This window comes from Camelus bactrianus, chromosome 7, assembly GCF_048773025.1.
Source record: "Camelus bactrianus isolate YW-2024 breed Bactrian camel chromosome 7, ASM4877302v1, whole genome shotgun sequence".
NCBI classification, from domain to species: Eukaryota; Metazoa; Chordata; class Mammalia; order Artiodactyla; family Camelidae; genus Camelus; species Camelus bactrianus.
In genome coordinates this window covers 35,902,462-35,928,514 of record NC_133545.1, presented here as the reverse complement: position 1 = coordinate 35,928,514, position 26,053 = coordinate 35,902,462, and the positions used below count along the sequence as shown (strand labels likewise).

General features: G+C 40.5%; 1 protein-coding gene across 8 annotated transcripts in view; it reads right to left on the bottom strand.

Moving 5' to 3' along the window:
* The window catches only part of ELMO1 (engulfment and cell motility 1), a 491,764-nt gene that overhangs the window by 358,232 nt on the left and 107,479 nt on the right, over window positions 1-26,053 (bottom strand). For all 8 annotated transcript variants that reach the window (XM_010955409.3, XM_045516965.2, XM_010955408.3 and 5 more), the window contains 2 exons: window positions 24,550-24,590; window positions 23,478-23,550 (listed from right to left, as the gene is read on the bottom strand). In XM_010955409.3, the coding sequence (XP_010953711.1) occupies window positions 23,478-23,550; window positions 24,550-24,590 (114 nt within the window). The remainder of the gene's footprint in view (window positions 1-23,477; window positions 23,551-24,549; window positions 24,591-26,053) is intronic.

Genomic DNA, 26,053 nt, shown 5'->3' with positions numbered 1-26,053 from the left:
GCAATACAGGGAAACATCCATGATTTCTACTGGTAACATCAGCACAGGTACTGTTTATACTGTCGTGGCCTGTTGCCTACATTCACAACTGAGATAATGCAGGATGTATATTTTCACACAGTTGTAACTTTCTTCCTATACAAGTTCATGGATCTCAGGTTAAAACAGTAGCTTTCCATTGTACTTAGAAGAAAAAATTCCTACTATGGTTGAAAAGAGTCTTGATGTGGCCTTGAGCAACCTCCACAATCATATCTGACCCTCTGCCACTCCCCAGCTCACCACCCTGTTCCCTTCTGTTCCTTACCACACCAAGCTCTCCGTGCTTCAGAGCTTTCATACTGGTTGTGCCTTTTCCTGCAAGGATAGGATCCACCTACTAGTTATTCTCAAGTCTTGGCACAAATGTCACGTCTTTAGAGAGCCATTTCCTGATGCCGTACAACAATCTTGGCCACGGATGGACACCCCTGGCCTTGCAGAGAGATGCTGATTGCCCCAGAGCTGGCACAGCCCCAGGGTGAAGATCAGGAATCCAGACATTAATCTTGGGTAGCACAAACCCTGACAGCAGAATTACAGCTTCAGAGTATAAGTTTGTTTCTTGGAGTTCATATAACTGGAGGAAGAAGGGTCTCAAGCCCCCCAGTTCTGGAAACCATGTCCACCCTCCTGTAGTCTTATTTCATTTATTCTGTTTACTTGGAAACTTAAACCAAGTCAAGTCATATTTCTGACCCATTCTTGAACTTAAATTACATGGCTAGCTTAGCAGACTAAGCTCAGTAGCAATGCCCATCACACTCTGCCCCCATCTCTTCATCATGCGACCCCATTTATATTCTTCAGAGCACTTACCCAATCTGAAGAGAAATACCTTGTTCATTTTTTTTAATTTCCTGTATGGCCCCCATCCACACCCGTGAGATCACATGCACTAGAGGAGTTGGCATCTTCATGTTTTGCTCATCACCAGTGTCTAGAACAGTGCCTCGTAGGTAAAACATGCTCAATGCATACTTCTTGAGTGACTGGAATGGATATTTTAATCATAATAAGATCTGAAGCAACAAGAAGAATATATTTGTAAACTAAAACTGAAGACCACTTATGTCTCCAAAGAGAGAAATATGGTCCCTTTCTTTCTTCCACTGTGCAAATAAATCTCAAGACCATCTTTCCTTTCCTTTCCTAGTCTACAACCTTCAGTCAACCAATGAATATTTATTTCACACCTACCACAAGACACTTGTATCATTAACTGCTTTTCAAAAAAAGAGAACTGAGATACGCTTGCTTATATTCCACTATCAAACCACGTGTCCTCAATAACGTCCTGAATGGAAGTGAATCACATTCCACCATCCTGTTCACCTAAGCCACAGCATCAGGCTGCGCTAACACAGAAGCAGAGTTTTAAGCAGCCCCAGACAGCTACAGCTGAGCTCTGAGGCTCATGAGACCATCCAGAACCTCACCCAGAAATTCACCTGTTTCAGGCCCAAAGAGGAAGGGCCTAGTTATAAGAAAATACCAGATACAGGCCTTAGAAAAGCCAGACCTGGCTTCAGTGCTGGAAGTGAAAGTCCCCAGCAGTTCACTGTAGAGAAAATATGGGATTTAGCTTGAATCCCATTAGAGGTTCCTTCCTTCTACCTTATCTTTTCTTTCTCCTCATACCAGGAGCCAAATCAGAGTTTAAGTAGACTCTTCTAGAGGAGTTAGTATGGATGATAAATGAAAGAGGAGGGAATTAAACAGTCAAAACTTTGAAAGTATTACCGCAGAACTCCTCAAAGAAAACTAAGGTTGTAAGCTCCTTGACCTGGGTCTTGGACTCTTTAGATTTGACACTAAAAGCAAAGGCAATAAAAGTGAAAAACAGACAAGTGGGACTTCATCAAAGTTGCTCCACAACAAAAGGAACTGTCAATAAAATGAAAAGGCAACATACTGAATGGGAGAAAATTATTTATAAATGATTTTACAAATCATGTAGCTGATAAGGGGTTAATATCCAAAATACATGAAGAACTCATACAACTCAATAGCAAAAAAAAAAAATCCAAAACAACCCCCCCCCAAAAAAACCCCCACAAAGAATCTGATGGAAAAAAATGGGTAGAGAAACTAAATAGACATTTTTTTCCAAAGAAAAATGACGAAGATACACATGAAAAGATGTTCAACAGCCCTAATCGTCAGGGATCTACAAATCAAAACCCCAATGAGCTATCACCTCACAGCTCTTTTTATTGGTTATTATCAAAAAGATACAAAGTAACAAGTGTTTGCAAAGATAGGGAGAAAAGGGAACCCTTATGCACTGTTGGTGGTAATGTAAATTGGTGCAGCCACTATGGAAAATGGTATGAAGTTTCCTCAAAAAGTTAAAACTAAAACTACCACATGACTCTGCAATTCCACTTCTGGGTATTAATCTGAGGAAAACAAAACCACTAACTTGAAAAGATATATGCAGTCCTGTTTTACACTGTTTACAATAGCCCAGACATGGGAACAACCTAAGTGTCCATTGATGAATGGATGGATAAAAAAAACATGGTACACATATATACAATGAAATATTATTCAGCCACGAGAAAAAAGAAAATCCTGCCACTTGCAGCAACATGGATGGAACTTGAGGACATTATACTACGTGAAATAAGTGGGCAAAGAAAGATAAATACCGTATATCTCACTCACATGTGGAATCTTTAAAAAAGAGCAAATAAAAACCGAGTTCACAGATATGGAGAACAGGTTAGATTGGTGGTTGCCAGAGGCTCGGAGTATGGGGTTGGCAGAATGAATGAAGGGAGTGAGTCAAAGGTACAAATTTCCAGTTACAAAACAAATTAGTAATGGGGATGTCACAGCATGGTGACTATAGTTAATAATACTGTATTGCGTATTTGAAAGTTGCTAAGAAAAAAAAATCTGTAAGTATGGATGGTAAGGGATGTTAACTAGCTTTTTTGTGTTGATTATCTCACTATGTACATAGATGTCCAATTATTATGTTGCACACCTGAAATTAATATAGTGTTATGCCAATTATACCACAATTTAAAAAAACATTAAAGGTATTAAAAAGCTCATCTACATCTTAGCTTTGCTCCTCCTTTTTTACTGGAGCCCCTATCCTGCACTGGGACATCTAAACCTTGCCTCTAGAAGCTGTCTGTCTTATTGGGAGGACTGACCCTAAATTCCTCTAAGGACTAGTGAAGTAGTGAGCAAGAAAAAGACCACACAAAGTCAATTAGGACGTTTTTTCCATAAGAGCTGATCCAAAGATAAGTATCGGAAACATTTCCTTTATAGCCTTATTCTCTGCCATAAGTGTGTCTATCCAGATGAATTAACTAATGGGTATGAAAGGGCATCTACTCAGTGACATAAATGCCTTTCTCACACAGAGATTCTATAATGAGATTTTGGGTTTTTTACTATAAAAAGATACTGCGAAACAAGATGACATGCATCAGAGAAACATTAGCTGATTTAAAAGGGAAGACTTTTAGCAAAAGGTAAAGCTTTAGATAAAACTAAGTTAAAATTCAGGCTGTACAATTAGTCATACACAAGCATATTCAAGTTACTTAATCTCTCTGATACTTAATTTTGTTAACCTTAAAAAAAGGGAATACACTGATAAATACACCTTAGTGTATTTGCAGAAATTGTTTAATTGCAACAGAAAGTCTTGTACACAGCAAACACTCAATAAATTGTACAAAGATAGCTCTGAACCAAGGAAGTGTTTTTAAAAGATACAATTTATGATGGATACAAAAGTATTAGGTACCTAGGTATACATCTCACTAAAATATACAAGAACATTGAGGGAAAAATTATAAGACTTGATTGAAAAATGTTAAGGGATATTCTAATAAATGGAAAAACACATTGTTTTCATGGATGAGATAGATAATATGCTAATGAAAGCAATTTTCCCCATAAATTAATCCATAAATTAATTCCACCTTAATCAAAATATTAACAGGATTTGACAAACCAATGTTAAAATTCACAAGGCAGAGTAAAAGACTTAGACTACTTAGGGTGATTTTGATAAAGAAAAAGAAGACAGATTCATCCCACTAAACATCAAGTCTTGTTACTGAGTTGTAAGTTCTCAAAGCAGTACAGTAAAGAACAAAACAGAAAGCCACAGAGATGCCTATATTAAAAAAAACTCGACTCCCTACAGGAGTGACAATGTAAATCATGGGACTGGGAAGATGTACAATGAATTATTCAATAAAAAGTGCTAGAAGAAAAAAGATACAGTTAGATCCCTGCCTAATACAAACACACTTTCAAAATGGATTAATGACCCTATACGAAAATCAAGACTTTCTAACTATTGAGAGAAAACAAAGGAGAATACCGCTATGATACATGGCTGGAGGAAGTGTTTTTAAACAAAACATAAGAAGCCCAAGAAATATAAGAAAAAAGTGATCTATCTGATAATATTAAATGATTTTATTAACTTCTGTTTGACAATTGATACCAAAGAAGACTAAACAGTTATGGATTAGGTGGAGATATGCAAAAAAGAACTGTGTCCATATCCTATAAAGAACTCCTATGAATCAACGGGAATAAAATACTCCCCTCCCACTGTTGGACAAAGACCGTACAGGCAGTTCGTAGAAAGGAAATCTGAAGACACAACAAACATAGGAAACAGGCTCAGCCTCAGCAATTAGGGACATACAAATTAAAGCCACAAGAAGTCGTACGCCCTGCCCACCCCTACCCGGCCCCATCCAGTTGGCTAACTTCAGCAGGACTGTGACATGAGCACTGGGTAAAAGAAGGGAAGAGGAACTCGACTTTGTGGGTGGGACTAGGCTAGCAGAAACACTCTGGAAAGCAGTTTGGCAGCTTCCAGTAAAGTTAAAGATTCAACCCAACAGCTTTCTATATTCTAGTCTAGAAAAACTTTCAAATGGGGTCACATGAGTACAGGAACAAGGATATTCATGACAGTACTATTTGTGATCCTGAAATTGGGGGAAAAAAACTTAAATGCTTATCAGTGGAAAACTGGATTAATCAACTGTGTTTTATTCATGCCATGAGACTATTCATAAGCCATCTCAAAAATATAAATTTGGGTGAAAAAAATTAAATTGCAGAAGGTTACCTTCAGTATATGATAACCGATAATTTAAATTTTAAAACACAAAACAATTCTCTACATTATTCATGAATACATACATATGCAGAAAACCTATCAAACATTCATGAGAATAATATACAGCAATTTCAGGCTAGTATTTACCTCTGAAGAGGGAGGAATAGGAGCAGAGACAGGAAAAATGATACAGCAGGGCTGTAGCTGGGTTGCCCTTTTTTAAGGCAACAGGCAAAAGGTTCCCCTCTATTAATGTCTAGATGATTAGGTATATAGGTGTCAATGTATCCTTTTTTGTACTTTTTTTCATATGTTTGAAATATTGCTTGATTAAAAAGTTTCAAATTACTATTTAATTGAGTTCTGCTTTAAAAAACTGAAAATCACTAGTGCAAAATGCATCTGTCTGAATCAAAAGTAGCGGTTGGACTTCTTACATCTATGCATTGCTTTGTAATGAGGGAACAATTAAAGATAAACATGTATTTAAAAACAATGTGCTGACTATAAATTAGCCTTGCACAATCCTGTTCTTCTTTTCCCTGCCAACAGTTATATTCTTAAAACAACCAAAATGCAGTCTTTTGAAAAAGTGCCTATTAGCCAAGCCAGTGGTTTTTCAAATAATGGGATCTTTTTGTTCTAGAAATGGAAAAAAAAAAATCCATCAGATGGTGCCTCCGAACCTAAAATAGACAAAGAGGTATTGTATTAATATTAACATGCTTTATGAGCTTAGGTTTGTAAATGTATATTTTATAAAGGTAATCAGCAGGAATCATGAAGCTTTTTTATTAACATAAAAATTCAATATCTGGTATTATGGATGATCATTACAATAATATACTAAGCTTCCACATTCAGTTTGCTTTTGTTATCTTAATGTAGAGGAAATCTGGATGCATTCACACAATATGCTCATTTTCTATTGCTGCATAACAAACTACCACACCTTCGAAGCTTAAACAAAAGTATGATGTCGCAGTTTCTAAAGGTCAGGGGTGTAGCACAGTTTAACTGGGTCCTCTGGTCGGGTCCAACAGGGCTGAGATCAAGGTGTCAGAAGGCCACATCCTTATTAGGAACTCAGAGGCCACTTCCAAGTTCATTTCAGTTGTCATTGCATTGGTTTCCTGCGGTTTTATGACTAAGATCCCACTCCCTGACACCCCTATTTCCTTGCCAGCTGTTGGCCAGGGTCCACTCTCAGCTCCGAGAGGTTGCTCTTCTCCAAGCCAACAGGAGAGCATCTCTTTAATGTTTCACCTTTGGTAAAGGGCCCATCTGATTACGTCACGTCCACAAGGATAATCCCCCTTTTCATTAACCCAAAGTCAAGGTACTTCAACTGCAACTGCGAATCCCTTCGACATACAGTGTGACATAATCACAAGAGTGACATCCCATCATATTCACAGGTCCAGACCACACTCAGGAGGAGGGGATGACATGGGGCATGCCTCAGTAGGGGGTGGGAATCTTGGGGACCATCTTAGACTTCTGCCTCCAATACCCAGGTATGAAGCTGTCAGTAGTAACCTTCAAGATCTAAACTTGAAATCTCAGGAGTTTCTCCAGGTGCTTGGAAGGGAACAACAGGGCACTTTTTCTTTGAAATCTGTATGACTAACATCTAATCTCAACTCAGTCCTCATAATCAGTATTGGAGGTCAGGCAAAGAGCACTCAAAACTTACAGAAAGGAATAAAATTCAGCCTTCCCCTGTTATCTGAAACTGACATGTGCCCACGCCAAGAAGCCTGAACTATCCCCGATCGGATAAGAACCAGGCACTCAGGTGCCGCAGCAGGAAACTTGCTTAGGTGATTTTACTTGAGTGGGTGGATTCATGCCTGATTTAAAATAAAACAGTACAATCTTCCCGGTCAATGACACGTTTATAAGAAGTGTAAATATATGCACAAGGATGGAGGAAATGAAATGCTTCACATGGAGGTCTGCCTAAAGTCAACTTAACCTGGTAGCTTAAGTTAATAATAATGAAGCCATTATTACACTTTATGTTGATTTTTTATTCATGTTGAAATAGTTCAAAATAATCCTTTAAAAGGCCAGAAAAATCAAATATTTCTGAAGACGTGAACCATCTCTAAAATCCCCTGAAATGGAAACTTCTTTGCAATAATATAGAAGATCTCAGTTTCAGTTCAGAGCTGTGTGACCTAAAGCTTCAAATCTCCCCCCACCCCAAGACCCTTGGGAGCCCTAAAGGCTTAAATGAATTGCCTGTGAAAGAGCCTGGCACGCAGGGTAGCGGCAGCTACACAAGTCAGGACGACCCAGCTTGACTCATCATTCAACTTCTATTGATATTTTCTGGCATTACACAAAGATTCAGTTTGAGGAATGGATACTTCAGCATTATTTTAAAAACAAAAACAAAAACAAACAAAAAGAGAGAGGAAGAGAGAGAAAAGGCAAACAATCTGAAAATCCAAACAAAAAGAACTGATTTAAAAACCAAGTTGAATACTTCTTAGCCATTAAGAAAGTTTGACAAATAAATAGGAAATATGACTCACGGATGGATGACCATGGGCTAAGCCTGGCATAGTGTTTTGTCAACATTACCCTGTTTAATCTTCATTATGCAGTGAAGTGGGAAGAGTTACTAACCAACATGTTAAGATGCCTACTAGACACTAAGTTAAAATTTAAAATGCAAATTATGCAAGAATGTATATGCTATGATTCCATTTTCAAAACAAATGCACACCCAAACTCACATGTTGGAAGTGTATATACTAAAACGTCAGTGGTTTTCTCTGAGTACTAGAATCCTGATCATTAGAACAATTTTTTATTCTTTTTCTTCTAATATATCAATGTGATTAATCTGTAAATTTTTAAAATGAAATTTGATATTTTATATCTATCTGTTTGGTTAGGAGCAACAGATATTGAAAAAAAAGTTTTACATAAGTTGCATTAAATTAGTTAAGTGGCATCTGATTTTTTTTTATATATCTAAAAATCTGCACTAGCCTACAAGTCTAAAGTTGCAAGAAAAAGGGCATCTGAACAAAAAGAGGAAGAAAAGTAGATGAACAGAGACTAGGAAGAGACAGTTTTTAAAAGATGGCTAATAACCTAAAACAAGAGATGGTAGTGAGGAAAGATGGAGTGAAGGAAAACTAAAGTCCGCCGATAATTAGAAGGAAGGAAGGAAGGAGGGAGGGAGGGAAGGAAAGAAGGAAGGAAGGATCAGCAGGAAAAAAAGGGGGGGCCACAGGAGAAGAAAAAAATAAACATCAGGAAACAGAGAAAGAATGGGAAAAGAGAAGAAATACATTTTAAAAAATGGAGGAGGAAGCCATCCCTTCTTATTCATCTCTTAATGAAATGGAAAATTTAGGTAAGACCACAGTGAATCACTTTAAATTTTTGTTTGTTTCATTTTGTTTTTTGTAATTTTCCCCTGTAAGACTGAAGAGTGACTAAAGAATGCTTCATAACCAAAGTTAACTTGATCGACACCAGTCCCAGAGACTTGATGGGACTGAAATGAAAACACCAGGTATTTTGCAGCTTTCTCTTTTGCCACAGCACCAAGCACAACACTGTCTTTGAAAAACAAAGAGTAGTTACTAGTTTACAAGTGCAGTTAATGGTAACAAAGCACTCACTTTTATTTTTTAACTGTAATCTTCTAAAGCTTTCCCTTTCCAATTTGCCCAAAATTTCCTATTCTAATTTTCCCAAAATTATACTCAGAAGAAGGTGTAAACATCAAAATACCTAAGAAATTCCCTCTAAAGTCCTGTGAACACTTGCTCAATTTACCCAATGAGTCTTCCTTCTCCACCCTTCAGAAACAGAAGCAATAAATCTTTCCTCCTCCTGCATCCTTTATCAACATGGAAAATCATCTCATTGCTGCTCTACCTTTAAATGATGTAAATTTCCTTCTATTTGTCTTACTTTAACTGTCTTTTCTTCTTCCTCTTAGCTTAAAAAGTTGAAATCTAGCAAAAGTAGAAGACATAGCTTAATCTCTGGATATCTCATGGAAAATAGCAAATCTATCTAACGGCTTTTCCCTGAGAGAGAAAGGCATCTGGGAATTTAGTCAAAAGCTCCAAAGTTCTTTGCCACTTTTCCATGGAGAAGAGGGGTACGTATCTTCTCCACGTGAATCTGGTGAGGCTTATGACTGCTTTCAGCAGCAGGGTACAGCAGGAGATTCTACAAAACTTCCAAGGCTAAGTCATAAAGAGCCACTCAGCTTCTGTTTGGTTCTCTTGGACCACTGGCTCTCAGGAAGTGCCCTCTCAGGGAGCTTCTTGGAACGCTGCCACCATGCTGTGAGGACGCCACAAGGAAAGGCCACAGGTAGGCACTCCAGTTCACAATGCTAGCTGAACCCAGCCTTTGAGTCACCCTAGCCCAGGAGCCAGGTACATGAGTGAAGAAGCTTCCAAATGATTCCAGCCCCCAGATATTCATGTCTTCCCATGACTGTAGGCATCATCAAACAGAGACAAGCCATCATCCTTGCACCATGTCCAAATCCCTGACCCAGGGAATCAGCGAGTGTAACTAAGCATCGCCACTGATAATGGAGTTTTGTTTTATATTACTGAATCTGGAGTGTTTTAATGCAAAAATAGATAACTGGAATGGCGGAGATCAAAAAGAAATGATCATGCAGTCGTTATCACCGTAACTTAATGCTGATCACAGTAGAAAGAGTGGGCATCCTAGACCCCCAATGTCACAGAGTGTCACATCCAGAAAACAGTTGCAGACCCACTACCTCTCTTGAGTGCAAACAAGATCTCCTTCCTTAGTCCTCTCCCCAGTCTTTCTACCAAACTTTGTATCTTTCTTTTATTTCTTGTCTTCCTTTTGTTCATGCCTATCCTTCAAGTCTGTCCTTTGATCATTGATCTACTATTGTAGTGGGCATTCATTCCTTCTTTTTTTTTTTTTTTTTTTTTTGAGAATTGTTCTAGACACTGGGATGGAAACCTAACTTTGTGACCTCATAGAGCAGAAAGTGAAATGAAATGGTTTTCACACTGGGGATAACAATCAGTATCAGTCATGAAGTCACCCAGGTAGGTCCTAGCAAACATTTTAAAAATATAAAACAAAATTGTAAGTAAAAGACTAAAACCAACCACAACAGAAAGGCATTTCCAGTAGCATGAATAGTATGGTGACTATTGTTTCATGACTTTTTTGTGTTACCTTTGACACACACACACGGTATATGTTGTGTTTCCATCTTAAAACTTTGAGAACCATAGCCCAGTAGCTATTCAAAAATAAACCACATCCCCGGAGTATAAAGAAACATGCATGGGATTGTGCTTAGGAAATTTACAACTAGCTTTCTGGCTTTGGAACACAATATAAGTGTCATAAAGTCATCCTCAGAACTCATTGCCTCTACTGATAACGGGTTGTTGTTTTTCACTCTTGTTAGTTTTGTTTAGAAGGGCTGTCCTGGTATTTCTAGGGTCATTTTTGGTAAACAAGTGCTTGCCTTCGGATGAAACCCGTGTGCCACTTATTTTGTATCTGAGCATTACACAGTTAAATGTTTCAGTACTTGAGTCAATCTATTCATTGGTTTAATAGCTGAACTGGAGAACATGGAATTACCATGACCTCCGGTATTTATCTTTGCTTGCAATTCCAGAAGCGGTTGTATCTTACCAAACACAAGCTAGGGAGCCTAAGCAAAAAAAAAAAAAAAAAAAAAAAAAAAGTTAGCTGTCTGTGTAATCATCTTGTTATAGCCTCTACCCAACAGTCAGTGGTAAACATTAAATAACATGTCATAAAACCCACTGACATCTGAGTAATGCTGGTGGCAGTCAGTACCCTCCTCTCTCCTGCTCCCTCTCATTTGTATGACTCAACTTAGACAGTCTTTTTTTTTTTTTCTTCATCGTGAAATAAGCATATACTCTTCCAAGTCCTAGAGGAAAAGCACCAAATGATTTTAAATGATAGCTCCCCTCCAATTCCCAAACTCTAATTAGAATATTCTAAAAACACCCCAAAAATGTTTTTAGATACTTCAGAAAGCCTAATGCCAATTTAGCTTGAGTCACTAAGAGCAAAGGCACCAGGAGGGAGGTGGGGTGACATCCCCAGAAAAGGAAACAGCTGGCTGAAGCCCAGTGCTAGGGCTGGATGGCTCCTGAGGGAAGCTGGGACAGTCTGAGGCATGTGTGTATATGTGCAGGTGTGCGGATACATTTCAGTTTTTACAAGTTGGGCTTGACAGGTCGAGAAAGCGCTGAGGGAACCCAGGAGTAGTACCTGCCACTCTATCCCAAACAACATCCCAGGAACCAAATACACAGGGATGCCAAGTGGCTATCATCCTGCCCCTGGCTCAACCCCTGCCTTTTCTTTGACTACTGAATTGGGAAAAATCCAATACGTTCTTAAAGTAAATCGTAATAATATTAATAATCTTTTGGTCCCTGACTTGGAAAATCTCAAAATGTAAAATCTAGGGGATGACAGTAAACTATTCTTGGTTCACATGTGGTGTCCTGCTACAGACTGAATGTTCGTGTCCCCTCAAAAGTCAGATCCTAGCCCTCAGGAGTGAAATCCTAACGCCCAACGTGAGATTGTATTGGGAGGTGTAGCCTCGGGAGGTGATTAGGTCATGAGAAAGCCTTCGTGAATGAGATTAGTGCCCTTATAAAAGCTCCCTCTCTCTGTCTGCCTGATGAGGGCACAAGGACCTGATGGCCGAATCAGGAAGCATCCCCTCACCAGACGCTGAATCTGCCAGCACCCTCACCTTGAACTTCCAGACTCCAGATCTGCTGTTTGTAAGACACTCAGTCTATGCGATTTTTATTATGGAAGATGAAAGGGCTAAGACATAGTAAACACAATATGCCAAATTCCAAAGTGCTTTTCCTGTTGGCCGAGATTCTTGCTACAACCTTTGCTCTTAGTAACTTGCTTTCACTGTATGTATCTGTAACTCCAGCTGCAAACACTGGCATTTAATTGTTCCTCGGTTATGAAAAAATGTGTCAGCACAGTGGAGTGTGACTACCATAAACTTCTCCTTCATCTAATGAAAAAGAGTGTGGGGGGGTCGCGGGGAGAGAATGCCAACAAGGTTTTGAAGTCGGTTGCCAGTATTTTCCTTCACGGAAACTTTAAAGCATGTATTTAAGCCTAGAATTCTCTCTACTCTTCTATGACCACTGCTTCCACAGAGCCAAGCCTGCCTGGACTAAAGAACTGAAGATGGGTGAGCACATGAATATTAATGGATCCGTCAGGGTGAAATCAAGTAAAACTCTCTTTCTCAGAATTGAACTACTGCACAATTTGGGGTAAATTATCTGTCACAGCTACAGTTTCGTTCTTACAGGCTGTTGTTTGCTACAATGGAAATAAAAATGGTAACACCAACTTTAAAACTGCATTACTCTCTGATCCTCTGCGTAATGAATTATTTGTAGAAAGTGAGGTACCAGAGGGTCTCTTATTTTTGCCTCCCCACAGCGATTGCTGTGAACTAGAGATAAATTCCTACAGCTGACCAAGTTCTCCGAAATAGGTCATTTATTCTAAAGAAGGAGTACTTAAATCCATGCGACTGGGTTTAAGAATCGTCTTATGCAATCTCATGAATCTTTAAAATTTTCAGTCGACATCCAGCACGGTATAAATATTATGTGTGTGTGTATGTACGTATGTACGTACTTATTTTGGAAAAGATAATCAGTTGTGGGGTACTGAAAGCCAGCTTTTCAATACTGATTTAAGACTGAGAAGAGCATTAAGATTCATTTATTCACTCTACAATTCCTCCAGTGTGAATAATCTGAACGTGTATGTGCATATGCTGGTAATTGAATTAACCAACATTATACATAATTTAAGCAACTACTTGTACTTTTTAATCTCACAAAGAAAACTGCATCACAAAAAATCCACAATCTTTGAACACCTACAGAATATGTTCAAGGAACCAAGTGAGGCGCTGGAGGGGACCCAGGAGTAGAACATGGAGTTTTTTTTTGATAAGGCATTTGGAATCATAGGGAGGGGGAAATACAAATTAGCACACAAATAGTTAAATAAGAGTTCAAGGCAACAAAAAGAGCTGCAGGTCCTGATTAGCTAAGAGACAATAACCTAAAGAGACTATTCCTACAGCAGCAGAGGAAGAGAAGAGACTTATACCTGAAGGACTTGATGCAGAAATTAATCTCCGACATCAGGGTTAAGATTATTTCAGGCAAGCAGCCAAGGTTTCTTCCGGCTCAAATAATTTAGGATTGGTAAGGAGAAGAGAGTCGGCTGTCCTGAAATGGCAGTTACTTTAATGCCATTACTTCCAGTGTGTGTCTGTCTTTAAGACTCTTCTCCCCCAGAAGCAAGGAGTAGGTCATTTCATCTCTTTACCCTCAGCATCTAATCTAGGACTTGAAACAGAATGGGATGGAGGGAGGGCAGGCAGACAGGACTGAATTCCAAGTTAGTAAAGCTACACAAGGGAGACAGAACAAGGTTTATTTTCAGAACACCGAGGCAGTTTGGCTAACGTTGAGAAAACAAGAAAAAGATGGCAAATTGAAAATGTTGACTGGGGCTAGATTGTGACACACCTTTGACGGCCAGATTAAGTAAGGAAGTTGGGCCTCATTCTCCCTCAGCAATGATGGAGACCAAGCAGAATGATGTCCCCAGCTCAGGGAGCACAACAGGCCTACAAGCTGATAAGAATTCACAATATGGGTTTTCATCTGCAGACAAAAAATTCTGCCTGTCATTTCAATAAACAAAGAATGTCGCCTGACATTCTGGTAAACAGCAAATATTGCCGCCATCAAGCCATCAGCCACTGCAGCCAGCCTCCGAGAGCACCCTGAGGGGAATTCAGGATGGAGAAAAACGGGATACTGACCCGAGATAATGCATATCTAAGAAATAATTTCAGTGAGCCCAGGCTCCTGCCTCTTCCCAAACATAGAAAAGCGCTAAAATCATTAACTTGAGATGTCTGGGTTTTGGGGGTTTTTTGTAATTAACAGTACTCTTCTGATGTTTGACTAAATGTTTTTGGTTTCCCCCTCAGCAAAAACTCCTATATAGCCTGGCTCCTCCCTTACCTCTTAGGAGCCGTTCCTCAGAGCTATCTGAGAGGCTGTCTCCTGGGCGATAGTCCTCAGGCAGGTCTTTGAATAAAACATAACCGGTAACTGTTAGGTTGTGTATTTTCTTCAGCAGACACATTGCATGCAGAAATCAGGAGAAAGATCAGGGACTGCTCACACTTCTAGTGGCTAGTGTGCAGATGTGGCACTAGTACCACCTGGATTGGTTAAAACTGTTTGAACCCCAGCCTCGATCTATTCAATCCACATCTCTAGATTTGAGGCTGTCATCTACACTGACATCTGAGAGCTGCTGGTTTGGAACCGGACAGTACCCCAAGTAGAAACGACACAGTTTTACGATCTAAAAAATAAAGCGCTATATCCAACTCTGTTAATACACTAGAAACCACTGCATTGTACACTTTAAATGGGTAGATTTTTATGATGGATGAGTTCTACCTTAATTAAGATGTTAAAAAAAAACTCTCAAGCTGAGCACAGTGTCCAGCACATGCAGGAAGTCAGTACGAGTTTCTTTTCGGGAATACCTGCAGGTGTGGCCCTTTTCCTCCCGGCATGGCCACTTCTCTTGGACAGCCTTGGATTATGAGCAGGCAGATCCAGGACAAGCAGCCTGTCTAGGGAAGTCCAGTGCTTTCTAGAGACTGGAGACAGGCATACAAGCAAGGTGCAAGGTATACAAGGGCAAGGTGCTTCCAGAGCGGAAGTCAGGTTCGGTTACAAATCAAAGAAGAAAGAATTCAGCAGCAAGGCACACATGAACATGGAGTCTTTTACAAAGACGAGAGCAGGTAGCAGGGTGTGAGAAAGGCAAGAGACGGGGCCAAGGGGCAGCAGGAGAGAAATGTTGGCAGTCAGAGGAGCTGAAAAGCAGGAACATCTTTCTTTGTTCACTCCTGCCTGCTGAGAGCCGGTCCCTGAGGCACTGGCCCAGGTCTGCAAGTGGCAGCTTATGCTGGTTACACCTGGCTGAGTGAGGGGTACCTTGCTGAGGCAGCAACAGGGGCTTCTGTTGAACAAATCCAGAATGTTTTACTAAAGGCAGCAGCAAAGGGAGCTTCGCAGAGCATATGTGGCTGGGCTAGGAAATTTACAATGTTCCCGGGCTCTGGTTTACGCAAATGAAAATGCCTGTCCCAGTGCAAGTTCTTTGATCAAGAGTAACTGAGACCTGCATGCAGTGGTTTTTAGGGGCAGGAGTGAAAAGCCACAGCAGCTCCTCTCACAGGGCTGCCAAGACAGGAATCGGAAAGCAGAGAGGAAATCAGGATCAGCAGCCTCTCCCTCTCCCCCTCCTCAGACTCCCTCACAGGCCTTCATCCCCATTTATCTCAAGTCTCAATCCTTTCCGCAGACTCGTTTTATTCTGTGCATGGATGGCTGGGGCTACACAGCTCTGTTCTCAGCTTGCAGGGAGATGTATCTGCCCTGACATCGTATCAGCTTTGACTCCATCTGACCTTCTCGTGCTAGCAAACACCATCACGCACGCAGCTCACCTCTCAATTTCAGATTCCCAGCAGAGAATGTCGGGGGTTCAGCTAGGGTAAGGTGTCAATTTCTGGTCCCCATAGCTGTTGGGGGTAACAGGGAAGGGACACATGGCACCAGGCCCTAAGTTGCCCCTCTTAGAAGCCAGTGGAGGGGCAGCTCCCCAGGAAAAGACATGCTTCAGTTTGCTTTGTATTTTGTTTGGTGGTGGTGGCGGCACGTGAGGAGAGAGAGACAGAGAGAGAGAGAGAGAGAGAGAGAGAGAGAGAGCGTGTGTGTGTATTACTTTCTTCAGGGAAGAACACACTCCAAATGTGAGGCTTCCTTAAACTCTGTAACATACAGCACTTGTATTTATTCCCCCTAGTTAATCCTCCCACCTTGTAAATATTTTCAATGATTTTCAAACATTTTTGCTCCTCACCCAGGATGAAAAAAATAAGACTACACATGTATGTGAATGTACAAGAAACAAATATTTCACAAAACAACACTTGTAACACACTCTGATCTTTCTCTACTCTATTGTGGTCCATTGTTTAATGTCTTTCCAACCTACTAAATTGATTTAACACCCACTAATATGTGGTGACCAACGGTTTGAAAAACCCTATTATTACCTCTCTTGTCCTGTAATTGTATCATTTAAAAGCCATTTTATACTTTTTACATTATACTCAAGATAGAAGAAAATTTCCCAATCTTGTCCCAATAATACCCCAAACCTCACAATATTTTAGCCACTTTTAAAAGATGAGCCAAGTTGACCAGAGCTGTCTTGTGCTTAAGGGTATTGACACAGAAGTAGATGTAGTTAACACAAATGCCCCAGATTTCTTTTATTAGACAGCCTATGTCCATCACACAAAAAAGGCCTATTTGAAATGAAAATTATCCAAGGCATATGTACAAAATTAAACTGTTTTCATTACAGTGTCCTTGAGCCAGCCACACGACACCCCTGTCCTCAATTTGTTTAGTGACCAACAGGGACTCACGCCTTTGTGTTAACCAACCCAGCTGAGAAGCACCATTCACCGTCTCTGTACAAAGCTGACCTTCACATGCAGGGATGGAACCAGTTCCCTTGGACTCATCAGACTTGTTCCAAATGGAAAAGGAACTCCGCTGGTCATGTGTACACCTCTAGGGAATTTCTAAGGCAAATTACTGGGTCCAGCAATTCTGATCAAGCTGCGTTATTGGGTCGCAGATATAAATAGAATCACACGCTTTTTAGAGGACCGAGTTGGGGAAGAATAAGGGCTATCAGCAGAGGAGACCTGGCAGGTAAAAGAGAGGAAGGAAAGATCGATCTCCATCTCCAACACCAAGAACTGGTGTGCTTTTCTTCCGTGGCACAGCACAGTGACAAACACCCAGATTCCCACCGGTCCCACCGCACGGCCCAAGAGCACAGGACCCTGGATCTGGAGTCAGACCCCCGAGTCCAGTCCCAGCTCTGCTACTCACACCCCTGAGCCTCAGCTGTGCCCTGTGGAGAATGGAGCACATTAACAATAAAATCTGGTTTGGGGCTGACCGTGAAGATTAAAGTACAAGTAGCCCACGTGAAGCACGTAGCTGAACACCTTCCTCAGAGCAAGCATCCAACAAACCTTCAGTGCACTTGTTACCGTCCCCCAACTGACTCCTCAGGTGGCCTGCCCAGGCGCCTAAAACTCCCAAGAATTGTTCTGTCCTTGAATGGAGACATATCCCATTAGTCTTTCAAAATTCAGTTCAGACATGGTTAGTCCACTCCAGAATCCTTGTGGATCCCTCTACTCTGTCCCTCCCTCTCCTTCTTCAGAACCCGTGCCCACGGCGAGGTTTTCTCCTCCGCTAGACCTTGGGATCCAAGGGTGCAGGGAATGAAATGTATTCTCATTGAGCTCTTTGTAGAGTCCAGTGCTCAAACTGTGATAGTTGAACTGAATTCCACACAATAATCAAGTAGTCTCCTGACCCAGGTGGGTCACACAAGTCCCAGGGACACACAGTTCCTGTCTGTCCAGGGATTTGGGGGAGCTCAAGGCCTGTCTGAGAAATCAGAGCACCCAGGAAGTGGGAATAGCATTAAAAAGGAGTACGTTTCAAACGACCCCACTTCCTTCCCAAAGGTTCCTGGGGCCAGCTTTGCAGAGAGGGCCCGGATGAGGCATGGTTATTTCTATTATTACAAAATAAGATCTTAAAGAAACGAGATCCTGCCGAGGTGTATCACTATACTTCATACATTTTGAAGTAGGTCTTAGCACAGGGGCACCAATACCATTGTGAAATCATGATAAAACTTCAATTGTCCACAAGTACAGTCTCCTAATGGCACCCTCCACCATGCCTCGTGTTTTCTGGGGACCTACCTGCCTGCATGCTTAAGGTTAAGGATGACGAGGCAATTTTCCTGTTTGCCTAAAAAGAATGGTATTAGTGGACTGATAACTACCTTAGACAATTAGACAATCCAGACCAAAGGCAAAGGAAAATGTGCTTTGTTAATCCCTACTGAGTGGAAGATTATGTTACAAATTTCTCCAAGTCATCCTCCTAAAGAATAAGGAAGCCACAGCCTAGTAAACTAGTAACCAATGCTCACAGGCTGTAACTTCTTGTTTTTGTTGACTGGAGGCAATTACCATCAGGATCACTGGCTTGGTGTCAGCAAGACAAAGGCGTCATAAACAAATCGAGGCCCAGGCAGTAGGGACAGAGGGTCTCCAGGAGGTGGCACAGACAGCATCCGGGTCCAAGCCTCAGCTTGACCACTGCCCATCTGTATGACCTAAACAAGTTGTTGTGTAATCGCTCTCTGATTCACTTTCCTCACTGTAAGTCAGAGATAATAATACCTCATCATCAGACTGGAATGAGGATAATGGACTAAAATGCCTAGCACTCCCTCTCTGTAGAATTCTTTTTTGGAAGACAAATTCCACTGGAACACTTAAACACACAGTTTGGAAAAATAAACAAGTGGGATTACATCAAACAGAAAAGATTCTGCACGGCAAAGGAAACCACTGACAAAATGAAAACACAACCTATGGAATAGAGAAAACATCTGCAAATCATACATCTGATAAGGGGTTAAAATCTAAAATATATAAGGAGCTCACACAACTCAATAGCAAGCCATCAAACAATCCAATTTAAGAAAAGGGGAGAAGAACTGAATAGACATTTTTCCAAAGAAGACATACAAACAGCCAACAAGTATATGACTACTCAGCATCACTAATCATCAGAGAAATGCAAATTAAAACCACAATGAGAAACCACTCACACCTGTTAGAATGGCTATTATCAAAAACAAAGAGAGAGAGAGAGATTGGGAGAGAGAGGTAAGTGTTGGTGAGGATACGAAAAAAGGGAACCCTCCCACACTGTCGGTAGGAATGTAAATTGGTGTAGGCACTATGGAAAACAGTATGCAAGTTCCTCAAAAAAATCAAAAATAGAACCATAATAAGGATCCAACAGTCCCACTTCTGGGTAGATATCCAAAGGAAAGGAAAGCAGGCTATCAAAGCGGAATCTGCCTTCCCATACTCACTGCAGCATTATTTACAATTAGATATGGAAACAACCTAAGGATGAATGGTTAGGATGAACGGTTAAAGAGGATGAGGTATATATATGTGTATATATATACATACAATGGAATATTATTTGGCCATGAGAAAGAAGTAAAGCTTGCCATTCGCAGCAACATGGATGGACCTTGAGGGTGTCCTGCTAAGTGAAATAAGTCAGAGAAAGACAAACACTGCATGGAATCACTTATCTGTGGAATCTTAAGATTAAAACAAAAAAGTCAAACTCATAGAAACAGAGAGTAGAAAAATTGGTTGCCAGGGGCTGAAGGCTTGGGGGAAATAGCAAGAGGTTGGTAAAGGGCTATAAAATTTCAAGTTATAAGATGAATAAAGTCTGAGGACCTAATGTAAAATATGGTGACTTAGTCGATGACACTGTATCGTATAATTGAAATTTGCTAAGAGAGTAGAACTTACATGTTGTCACTAAATAAATACATGAATAAATAAGGTGATGGATATCTTAATTAACCAGATGGTGGGAATCCGTTTACAATGTTACGTGTATACCAAATCACCATGACATACACTTAAATATCGTACAATTTTATTTGTCAATTATACCTCAATAAAGCTGAAAAAATACACAATTTACTTTTTGTTTTGTATTCCCTCTTTCTCTCTCTTTTTTTCTCTCTCTGTCTCTGAGACATCACCCTGAAAATATAAATGTTTCTGTGGTAAAATCTGAACTTATAAATAGCTGAATCTTAACTTTCTGTAAGGTATTTGCACGTTATGCTTCTGCTGAACGCTGCTCAATAACCTGACATTTTCTTCCCTTGCGCTGAAAAACAGGAGTTAATGATCCAATAAGCAAATAAAGACAATTTCAGAAAACGGGTTTGGATAACATGAGAAAAGCAGGGGAGATGCCTTCCTGAGGATCTCGGAAGAGACTCACAAGCATCCATCAGTTATAGAAGGTGTTAGCTTGTCAGGCCATGCCTGGAGAATTGTTTCTTCTTTAAAATTACAGGCAATATTTCATCTCTGCCTGATGGAGGGAGACCACTCACTCACATACAAGGGAAAATCAGTAACCGAGAACATGTAAGAGTTTCGAAAATTAGTCACCGGTTACCATGGTAATGCAAACATTACCTAACAACTCACTGAGCTGTAAGTAACCAAGATGATGCTAAATACGTTACTTAATAAATAGGAAATGGGCTCTATTTTTAGGAGTAATTGCAAGAAACGAGGTGGGCTTAACTGCAGATGGAAGGCAGCCCAGGTTTGCCCCCGAGGACCCAGGACTCAAGGTCCCTCCCCTGCGCTGTGTGCGTCAAGTTCTATGCCACATGCACGCGCCGCTGTGCCCAGTAACAGCTGCGGAGGAGCAGCGATGACACTTTACTTACAAACAAGGAGCTACGATTGGGAAATTGAGTCTTCTCATTCCCTAAACTTTTGGTAAAGGAAGAATCTCTGCTACTGGCCAGTGAAGAGAGACCCAGAATGACGACAGATTTAGGTGGCAGTTCCTTTACATTCAACGTTTAAATTTAAACCTTTACATTCCTTTGAATTCAAGAATTTCCTCGGGCAAAACAAGGTTTTCCAGAAAATGAGTAGGGTGCCCTATAAAATAGTAATTTCCCCACTGTTCTGCGTCATGTGAATTTTCTGAGTATCTATTAATATTAATTAGAATAAAAGCATAAATAGTACGTGAACTTTTAAATTATTCCAAGAATCGGCCACACAAACACATTCCTAAATCAAACTTAGCAGGTGACTGTGACTCCTGTCCACAGGGTTTAGTTCCTAGGACACTCAGGTCCCTGTCTCTTCAGAAAGTGGCCCCAGAGCAATGTTTCTCCAAGTCGCCCCCGGGCACCTGCATCAGAACTCCACTGAGGGCTCTCAAAGTGCAAAGTCCTGCCATTCTGAGGTCATATCCAAGGCCTGACATTCTGAGTCTCCAGGGTTGGGATCTAAAAATCTACATTTTTAACGGTTCCTCTCTGAGATGCTTACGTTCTCCAGTCTGAGAATTCCATCCTCAGTAATCTCCACTGCACAGAGGTCTCCTGACAATAATGGCAGAAGACAGGACAGCTACCAGGGGACACAGTTCAATACAGTTAATCAAAGGCAGAGCTATTTGTGACTCAACTGCTTCTGCGCCACAGCCCAGGGTAAACAACTAGCACATGTATGATGTGTATGTGTGTGACACAAGTATTTCACAAGCCACACAGGTGATGCACTCTGACATGCTCTACTCCATTATATTCCAATTTTTAATGCCATGGCAACCAACTAAATTGATTTCACTACCCCCTAACTAGTGACCTTCGAAAACCTCTATTATAACTTCTATTGTCTTATCATTTTTATCACTTTATAATTTTTACACCTTTTCATATTATATCCCAAATAGAAGAAAGCCATCCAATCTTTTCCAATAACACCCCCAAAGTCACAATATTTTAGTTACCTTCAAAAGGTAAATCGAGTTGAAATGAGACAATCTTCTGTTTAAGGATATCAGCAGCAATACATTTAACTGCTAATATTTAGCTTCTATTTATTTATATCCTCTTTATCTCAAAAAGAAGAACATGCAAATTATATAAATACAGTATAAAGTAAACGAAAAGTCTTAAGAAAGTGAAGCAAGGGGAAAGACAGTAACTGAGTGCGGAATGAATCAAAGGAACAAGTAAACATAATAAACTAATGCAACACTGTAAATCAACTATATTTCAATTAAAAAAAAAAATAAATACAACCCAAGCCAGGAAATCTAGTCCACTTGTTCACGCTCAGCTTCTGGCAATCATTGTACCGAGAAAAATATGATCAGTTATGAAGATTTCAGTGTCCATCTGGGAAGAATAAAGCAATTTCTGAGAAACATTTCCAGGCCTCTGGCTGTCCTCCCTGGGGCTGGACTGAATGCCCCTCCCCTCCCGCCACGCGCTCCAAGGGAGGCGAGCAGTCACAGTGGGAACAGGACCCTGGTTCCTGCCTTCACTTTCCACCGACACCCAATGCAAGGGGAAACTTCTGATCACTCTAGGGACTACTGATTGCAACAAAGCCAGGAGGCTTTAGGTCACCCAATTCTCCCTTTTCCTGGAGCATTTTGTATTTACTTCTGTCCCAGCACTGACCACCTTGTTGTAATGAAAACCATTCACCGCGCTACCCCTCCCCTCCCCACCAACCCCAGAAGGTTATCAGTTCCATGTGAAGGACATTGGCTCCTATGCATTTCAGTGAATTTTCCATAAAATTCCATAAAATGAATGCAAAACTTTTCTAGAAGTTCCCAAAAGGAAAAGTGATAGAAGCACAAAGATCTGGACTTGCTTCTTGGTTCTCTGGTTTATTACCCCTGAGATAACTGGCCAAGCCATTTGACTTTTATGATTCAGGTTCTTATCTGTTAACCAAAGCCAATGTTGTTTCCATCACACAGGTTAGTCTTGAAGACGAAATCAGCAATGATGTAATGGGCCTGGCCCAGTTCCTGGCACACAGTAGGTGCTGAAGAAATGTCAGTTTTCCCTTCTCCTGCCAGGGATCTCTAAGACATTGCACTTGCTGCCACAGCTACTGTAGTCTCCACAACTCCCGCCTTCTCCTCCAAGCTCCCTAAAGAATAAAAATCACCCAAGAAGCAGGGCTTCCAAGAGCCATAGAACACTCCGTGCCTACAGAATGCCAGCTTTGAAATTTTTTTTTTTGTCATTGTTTCAATTACTTTAAGCAGAGCTTAGAGGTTGTTCAGGAAAAAAAAAGAAGTCTGAGAAAGGAAAGCTAGACTAAGTCATTAAGTATCAAATAGATGCTTTAACCAAGCAATAAGACAGAGAGATAATTAGGAAATTCACTGCTAGAAGGCAAATGCTGTTGCTAAAACAGAATGCAGAAACATATTTGGTCTTCACTCTTGAATGGGCTAAATATCCCCTTGTTAATACTAAAGTAGCAGTTGTTTGCTTTGCAAACTCTATTTTCATGCATGGTAGGGATGTAAAATTTACACCAGCATGTTTAGCCTTGATCAGAGGAAACATCATTTATACTTTAATTTCCTTAAATATAAGTGTCTCAGATTAAATAACGTGCTGGACCTACCTTTTCTGTGATATAGAAGTTGGAACTATCAGCATGCTGCAGTGCAAAGTATTCGTGGTTGGCAAGGGACCACCTGAAAAATACAAGCATACACTGATCAGAAAAAACAAAAAAGGGTCATTTTCATGTTTACTGTTTCATAGAGTTAGATGAATTAAACACCCTGTGTTTGGAACTGAACCAGGACACAACATACCCACTGTTCAGTGTCTCAAACAAAATGACATTAGCCCCCCTTGTGTTACCGTGAGACCATTTCAGATGTGGACTATCTAGGTCTTATTCCAAGCCTGTTGCTCACCTTTAAGCATTTTATCTTCATGGCTTTGAGGAAGGGGTATTTGAATATAAAGTTACATTTCTCCCTATTATGAAGGAGTGGAGCAGAGATAGGAAAACAAAGGAAATACATGCAATTTAAATTTTTGATAATTGTTACATTTCAATTGCCTCTGTGTTCTACAATGCCCAAATAGGCCACCTGTTGTATACCAGAACATTCTAATTAAGGATCTCAGGTCTTAAATAATTTCCAAGGAATAATCTACTCACAGCTCTGCTTTAAAAAAACAAACAAATACATGCAACTTTCATATGTGTGCACTTTTCCTTTGACTTGCTAGAGCAGCCCCAGAGAAGCAGGCTGGTTCACTATCATTGTGAAGTTCCCAGTGGTAGCACAAACACCACTGACTTGTCTCTTAAATGATTTTATCTTCTGTAGGGACCTGAGTGGCCCTCTCAATTTATACCAGATGAAATGTGTATTTAACCTCAGAAACTTTTTAAACTGCTCCCTGCTGAGCAGGATGAATGAACCACAACTTTTCAAAGTAAATAAAAGCCAATCTCAGTGTGCATGTATCACTCATTCCACACTTTCTGCTCTCTGAGGAGTAGTGATGATATTTGGGTAGAAAAGTCATGGAAATTTTACACAGTGATTCCTGGTATCTCTGGGCGGATCAAGCAGTGACTTCATGAATAATATTTTACAACTGCACAGGAATATTCTATTTCCTTCTCAATTTGTAGACTGGAGTGCCTCAGATAAGTCCTGAGTAAAACTTACCCATCACAGACTTCCTTTATTATTGCAGACAGTGGTTTTTTCTGAAAAATAGAGAAAAAGGAAATACTTTCTGTTAGTTTCATTTCACCATTTTAAGCTTTAAAAAAGAGAAGAGGCTTAAAGAAATATCTAAGCAAGGAGAATTTACATTTGCTATTCTTGGTTGTTGTCGTGAGTCTGTTGTTTTTCTCAAGCCATCATCAACAATATTAATGATTTATCACCTTTGTGGTCTTTTTAAAATTTTTACTTAACATTATTAGTTGAACCAAACGTACATCATATTTACCATAGCCTGATTAAAATCAGGATGAAACATAGCTTTGGTCAAAGACCTCATAGGCGATGACAGCCCCTAAGGTCAGATGATAACCAGAATTCCTCAAGAGTAGTGCATAAATCTGGCAACCAGCAGTTTAGTTTGATGCAAACAAACTTGGATGTGGGATATTTTTATGAGAACGTGTAGCAAATGGAATATGAAGCATGGCGACATCATTCCTACAAAGTGCATAGAACTCCCCCCACCCACCGCCGCCCCACCGTGGCCCCCAGCAAATGCCAATCATGCAGCAGCTTGAACAGGACACCCTCAAGTAACGAGACCATGACACCATGTGCCGTGGTGTCAGCTGCGTGGCTGACTACAGCTGTGCTCCTGGTCTAACAGCCACAGCTGTGCTCTGCCTGCCTGCAGATAGAAAGAATGTAGCAAAGAGACGCGCACAGCTTGCCCAGAGATGTCGAAACTCTCTGCTTTGGATGCAAACAGACCCCGGCTGTCTCCTGGGATGGGCAGTAGTGTGTCAACCAAAAGAACACATCACAGATGAGAAACAAATGGGGAAGGGAAATCAAAGAAATACAACACATGGTCCTGGATTTTCAGATACATCCATAAAAATGTATCTAAACATGTTCTCCTCCTGTCCTTCTGAAGGGCACTGTGGTCTGGGGAAAGGAATTCTGAATCAAGGAGAATCAATTCAAATCCCAACTGCGTCAACTCATCTGCAGTGAGACCTATAATTTCCTTAATTTGCTGAACCTCAACTAGTTCATCTGTAAAATGGGCATCTTACTGATGAAACTTGGCCTCTGTACCCTGCTTACTGAATTGAGACTCAAGGACAGAGTTTTGCATGAAGTAGAAAAGGCAGCTTTATTTCTTTCCCAGGCAAAGAAGGTCACAGTACGCTAATGCCTCTAAGTCTGTGAGCCTGCTGGGGAGAGAAGGCAGGGGTTTTTTATAAGTTTAAAGGTTCAAGAGGCAGAACTAGTTTCGACAGAGATCCCATACAGGGTAAAAAAAAATTGTTGCAAAGTTGTTCTTGCTTTTGCAGATGCAGTTGTCCCTTTCCCTCTGCTGGGTATGAAGTCCACCTCCAGCTTTGGGACTCTCTTAATATTCTTGTTCCTACAACAAAGGATGCATAGGAAGGGGCTCCATGGAAAAGAGCTCTAGAGAAAAACTTGTGCAGTTTAAAGTCAGGTTGATAAATGT